At 38.9% G+C, this 6,476-nt stretch overlaps 2 protein-coding genes across 2 annotated transcripts; one reads left to right on the top strand and one right to left on the bottom strand.

The window, feature by feature from the left end:
• On the top strand, window positions 154-2,543 carry LOC107645159 (uncharacterized isomerase BH0283). Its single transcript, XM_016349123.2, has 6 exons — window positions 154-455; window positions 666-748; window positions 843-1,025; window positions 1,518-1,679; window positions 2,035-2,118; window positions 2,197-2,543. The coding sequence occupies exons 1-6, from the start codon at window positions 281-283 to the stop codon at window positions 2,302-2,304; spliced, it is 795 nt and encodes a 264-aa protein (XP_016204609.1). The 5' UTR covers window positions 154-280; the 3' UTR covers window positions 2,305-2,543.
• On the bottom strand, window positions 2,527-4,375 carry LOC107645158 (basic 7S globulin-like). The gene is made up of 2 exons (XM_016349121.2): window positions 4,180-4,375; window positions 2,527-4,027 (listed from the first exon to the last, which is right to left on the bottom strand). Exon 2 carries the CDS (start codon window positions 3,878-3,880, stop codon window positions 2,609-2,611), a length of 1,272 nt encoding a protein of 423 aa, XP_016204607.1. The 5' UTR covers window positions 3,881-4,027; window positions 4,180-4,375; the 3' UTR covers window positions 2,527-2,608.

Genomic DNA, 6,476 nt, shown 5'->3' with positions numbered 1-6,476 from the left:
TTAGTAAGAATGTAAGATACTAAGATGTCCTCCGAAGTCCAAAGTATCTCTTCTCCTTGATTTTTTTTCCATTCTTTGTGATGTTAACTTATTGAACAACCCAAAAAAAGCCCATATAACATGAGTGAAAGAGTTAGGGCCCAAATGTTGCAACTCCACTAGAATTGTTTAGCCCTAATCACTCGACAACTGTCAATCTCTTTTCTTTCTCCCTCAACTTCTCCACTCTCCACTCTCAGAGTATCTTGGCGACGGCGGCCGTGGCAGCCTCCGCAAGGAAATGATAGCTTCCGGCAGAGGGGCACTGAAGCTGCATCTGCCTTTTATTTCTTCTACCAGATTTGAATTGGTCCGGTTTAGCAAACTCGCGTTGCCACCGGTTTTGCATCAAGTTCTCCGAGTCTCACCCATTCATTTCGGTTCGATCCGATCCGGTTTATTATTTCAAATACCAAGTCAGTGAAATACAATTCGACTCATTTATTTATAAAATATATAATATTTCGAAATAAGAAACTAATATAAGGGGAAAATTTAATTACATTTTTAGTGCAGATTAGTGTTCAAATATGAATAATAAGCATTGTAAAATGTGAACTGCTTTTCAAGGCTTTCTAATTCAATAAAATTAAACAGTGTTTGACTTTAGTGACTTTACTCTTCAGAGTTGAGACAGCGTTGTGCTTCATCTTCATCTCTGGCTTCAGAAAATCTTTCGATGGCAAAGGAACCTGTCAAGTACTCAGTGGTATGTGTGTTAGTGTGTATGTATGCTTGTTATATATTCATTATGATGCAGATGCAGATGCAGTTAGATATTATAAGGTGACGTGGAAGTGCAGGTGGACGCGTTCACTGAGTCAGCATTCAAGGGAAATCCTGCTGCAGTTTGTTTGTTAGATGAAGAAAGAGATCGCCAATGGAAGCAAGCTGTGGCTGCTGAGTTCAACATCTCCGAGACTTGTTTCTTAAATAAGATCTCTGACTCCCGTTTCACTATCAGATTCTTCACTCCTCTTACCGAGGTCATTCATCTCACAAACTCACTTTCACATTCCAATTTCCTGATTTCTGTGGCTCTTCGATAGTCAACGATACTCTTTCTGGTCAATCTTGTCTAAATGTAATTTTATATTTTGTATCTTAGGTTATTTCAACTTCTCTATCGCTTTCGTAATTTTAGCATTTTAGCCCTGAACCAAGTAATGAAGGAGATTTCACAAGTTTCTGCAGCGTTGAACGTTAAGGCTGCTTCCATAGTTGAAGTAAAGAAGACAAAGAATACAAATGACATATTTGTAACTACTAAATCTTTTTTTTTCCTCTTTCATTGCTCTAGTTTTTCGATTGACATTATGATTTTAATTTGCTTGTGATACTGTGGCAAGAACCGTTGCTGCAGTATATATCTCTATTCTTGCCTGAAAATCTAACAAGTAGGGATTTATGTTTTTGAGTAATTTGTAACTTGTAAGCACTTAAAATATGCTGATATGAAGCATGCCATGTTCTTCTAGGTTGTACTCGAATCTGGAGCAGCTGTGAAAGAAGTACAGCCACAAATTGATGAAATAGTCAAATATCCTGGAAGGGGGTTAATTGTTACGGGGTCTGCTCCTTCAGAGTCAGGATTTGATTTCTTCAGTCGATTCTTCAGCCCTAAACTCGGAATCAACGAGGTAATATGAATGATAAGAACATTATGTTCCTCCAATAGAATTGGTGATTGACTCCATGTCCTCCTCATTGCTTAATAGATGAAGATCAAAACTTGATTGTGAACTCAATAATAGTGATAACTGCAGATTTCAGATGCCTAATTCCCTTCTTTTTTTTTGGTGACTGAATCTAATTCCCTTCTTTAAGTGTTTCTAAGTTAAAATCTAGAATGTGATATTATTAATACCTAATTCTACATGGAAATATTTTTGGACATCCAAACTTGCATATTCTATGTCCACACTCACTTTTCCACCTTTAAACTTTATTGTGACCCTTACACTTTTGTTACAAATGCTGAATATTTTCTGTTAGGATCCTGTTTGCGGGAGTGCACATTGTAGCCTAGCTACCTATTGGAGCAAGAAGTTGCAAAAGTGTGATTTCAATGCTTATCAGGTACTCTCCTCTTAACTCTCTGGGATTATAAATTGTCATTGTTTTACTCAACAACTCAAGTCACTTTTATTTGCACAGGCCTCATCAAGAGGAGGAGTTTTGAAAATTCATCTTGACGAGCAGAACCAAAGGGTGCTTTTGCGAGGTAAGGCTGTTACCGTCATGGAAGGCTCTATTCTGGTCTAGTCCTAGTAGTCCTAAACTCCTAATGTTGTTGTTACAAAATAAGTGCTTGGCATGGCCCCAATATGTGTTGGTTAATTTTTATCTCCTTGATTCAGAGTTATTGAGATTTCATGAAAGAATTATCAGTTTTGCTAGCTAGTCAATCTTGTTTGAGTTGCTGAACTATATAACAAGGCCATTGTAGTTGCTTTTGTTGAGTGGAATTAATAACAATATAATACATTACTTCATTAGTTATCGCATGCTCTTATTTAATTACACAATTTAGTAATTACAATTACAAAGTATTATACACAATTGCAAACTATATTCTATTGTTGACAAAATTAGAGATATTAAGATTAGAACAAGTTGTGGCTTGAAGCAACAGCGATGAGCTGAACCCAAATCTATTGGAATCAAGATCAAACTGCACGAGATTATCCTCCAACTGATGCCCTCCAATAACAACGCTGGTCCTCCTATGCGCCCCACCATCAACAAAACCCAAACACCACAAACCCATACCCACCCCTTCCTTTTCAATCCTCACCATCGAATTCCCCCCGAATATTCTCCAAAACACGTCATCGCTGTGCATCACCAAATCCACGGTCGGCACCGCGGGTCCAACGCGCGTCTCACTGAGGTCCCCCTCACGGTAACACACCCCGAACGGCTCAACGGCTTCCGTCGCCGTCAAGTTAAAAGCCAATGACTCATTCACAAACAGCTCTACGAACCGTTTGAATACAGAACTTTCCATTACGGTGTACGGCTCTGACGTGCTTATCTTGGTCCCACCTAACCCGTCCTGATCAATGGCCAGGATCGACGCGTTGATGGGAACATCCTTACCGTTGATCCGAATTGAAGTCACGTTAACGAAATACTCATCGGACGGTTGTCCGTTGTAAGAGATAACAGTGTCCGCAACGGGGTTCACAATGAGTGGAGTGTAAACAAGAGATTTGGAGAGGTCAATTTTAGAATTAAAAATGTACGGTCCGGTCGAAGCGAAGATAGCCGCGCCGGGACTCTGGGTTGAAGCGGGTAAGCAGAGAGCGAAGCAACGAGTGGTGGACAAAGAGGCGCTTATTTGGGCCGGGAGAGAGAGGTTGTTTCGGCCCAAAGCGGCTAGACCAGTGGCGTTTTGGGCCAGGCCTTGGAGTAATTGGGCCGTGGAGCAGGAGAAGACGAAGTCTTTGATTTGGACGAGTGGACCCTGAGTTGACCCGTCCGAGGTGGGAAAAGCGAGGGTGTCGAGGTTGGCGGTGGAGAGGAGAGTCTTTCTGGTGATGGGGTTTTCAGGGAAGAAGGAGCAGGTGTTGTTGGAGCAGGCGCCGCCGGAGTTGAAGGTGGCACAGAGAGAGGAGTTGCAGGGAATGCGGTGGTTGTAGTTGTTGCAGAGGAGCCAGGTGAGGGAGGAGCCAAGGTGGAGGTGGAGGGTGGTGGGTTGGAGTGGGGTTTGAACGTAGACGGAGAGGGTGTAGAGTTGGGTGGTGGGGTCTTTTGAGATTGGGGAGAGGAGTAGTGGTGTTACTGTTCGGAGAATGAGGAAGATGAGGAACAGGAATGGCGGTGGAAGAAGAAGCATTTTTGGAATTTAGTGTTTTAATTTGGGGAGTGGTGGAACCATGTAGAAGAAGCAGCAGGAGGAGGATAAAGAAGAAGTGGTTGTCGTTCGTGTGGGACACTATTAGGTTCAAACATGTGTTGAGATGGAGCCTGTCTTGTATGTTACCTGCTTAAGGTACATCTTAATTAATACACAACATATGTATACCAACTATAACAAGCATGGAAATTAATGCATTACAAAAAAAAAATACAAAATTGACGAAACCTAAGGAAAAAGGGATGATGGATAATTATAGTGTACAGATTGTGAGTTACAGATATTTGGATAGGAAGAAGGTAGAGGTAACAGGTGTCCATGAGCGTTGCGGCTGGAAGCAGCTTGCAAGTTTCTGCGGAACAGTGCGGAGCCGGTGAAGCTGGAACGGTGAATGGCTCAGTTTGGAATCTCGAAATAAATTGTTGGAGCTAAGCATGCTGTTGCAATGATTGGGTTTGGAGACAAAAAAATTGCAATAAGACCTTGGTTAATGCAAGTGGATTTTTTATTTAAATAAATTAATTAATTATAAACCAAGTTGGGTTGGTCTAGTGGTTAGCTCACTAGTCCGCTTAAGCAAGTGTCGGGGGTTCGAATCCCGCCTTGTGCATGCAGCAACCCATTGGCCAGCGGCAAACAACCCTTAAATGGAGCTCAGTACCGCGTGGGAAACCAAAAAATTAATTAATTATAATAATTATCAAAATAAATAATTAAAAAAATATTTATCGAAATAAATATTTCTCTTTTATTTCGTTTACACTGTAAATAATGAGATATACACATTTTGCGTTTATACTGTAAATGAGATAAATATCTCGTTTATACGGTAAACGAAATAAATACATGTATTTTTTTTAAAAAATTGAAAATAATAAAAATATTAATATTATCAATAATCCAAACTTTTAGCATGCAATTAGCATAACAAAATTAATAGATGGGATTAAAATAGATATGTTTGATCAATTAGTACTAAAAAGGTTGATGGAAAGTGGGTACTGGGTAGAGAATGGAAACGGTTATCTTTTACGTTATCTCCCACTCTCCACACGTGAGAGATAACCGTTTCAATTATCTTTCCACTATCACATCAATGTCTTCTAACAATTGGCAAACAGTTATTTTTATTTTTCAAATGTAAATCAATCCAATTGGATCATAATTAAATTTAAAATTTTTTAAAATGGATATGTTTTTTTTGGTGACTTTAAAATGGATATGTTTGATCAATTAGAACTAAAAAAGAATACATGAAAAAATTTTATTTAAATTATAATCCAATTGGATTGATTTGAATTTGAAAAATAAAAATAACCGTTTGCCAATTGTTAGGAGAGATTGATGAGATAGTGGGAGAGACTTAAAACGGTTATCTCTCACGTGGATAGTGGATAATGGGAGATAACGTGAGAGATAACCGTTTCAATTATCTTCCTACTATTCCCATCAATCTCTACTAATAATTGACAAACGATTATTTTTATTTTTTAAATTTAATTCCGATTATCCCATCAAACGGATCCAGGAATCTAAAAGTGGAGGACATAAAATAATATAAGTTAATTGCACTAACAATTTTGTTATGTGAATTTAAAATATATTAAAGTATTTTTATATAATAATAGGGGTAAAAATTAATTAAAAAGAATAAAAGAAAAACAACTAAATAAAATTAGAAAAAAATAATATTATCATAAATAATATTAAAGTATTTTTATATGATTATAAATATTAAAATTAATCTTAAGAAAAAAAGGGCAAAAAACTAGAATAAACCAAGGGAAGTTGTAAATTACCTAAATGAGCCAAAGTGAAATTCGTTTCAGCAATGAGTCAAACCCTATATTTATATAATTCAAACCAGCATGGTTCGAACTCCATTCATGAATAATTCGAACCAGGGTGGTTCGAATTACTAAGAGAGAAGTTGATTCAAGTAAATCGAACCAGGGTGGTTCGAATTACAGGGGAGGAAATTGCAGCACATAATTCGAACCAAGCTGGTTCGAATTATATGGGGAGACGCTGCATCAAGTAATTCGAACCAGGGTGGTTCGAATTACCCAAACCGAATTCGAACCAGTCCGGTTCGATTTAGTGGTAGACAGTGCAGTATATATATGGTTGTAAACGTGAGTTGCTCTCATAGAGGGTGTAAGATGGCTAGTGAGGAGAGTTTTGTGGTTTTGGTTCACCACAGATGATCCATTAAGAGAAAAACTCGCTCCGGTGTGAAGTTTACAGATAAGGATCTTCTCTGTATTGTCGTGAAACCAACGACGAGCTATGGTGACCTTGTTAGATCTGTGCTGATGAAACTTGGTCTGGAAGGTGCGAAGCGAGTGAAGAAGTTTTTCTATCGCATTCCAATCACTGTCTTGCAGGATACCGTGAAGTATGATTGCTTCACGATTAGTAGTGATGAGGACCTGCAAGTCATGTTTCTATGTCGGAGGCAGTTTCCCGAGGTGAGGACACCAGAGTTGTTGGCAAAGCTGGTTGATGTGGTATCCAGCTCAGGGGGTTCGAACCGAAATGCCACCACTGAAGCCGCGGCAGCCGGTTCCAGTTC

Source organism: Arachis ipaensis, chromosome B06 (genome assembly GCF_000816755.2).
Source record: "Arachis ipaensis cultivar K30076 chromosome B06, Araip1.1, whole genome shotgun sequence".
In the NCBI taxonomy this organism is placed as follows: Eukaryota; Viridiplantae; Streptophyta; class Magnoliopsida; order Fabales; family Fabaceae; genus Arachis; species Arachis ipaensis.
Note: the sequence above shows the minus strand (reverse complement) of the source record. Positions and strands in the feature narration are given on the sequence as shown.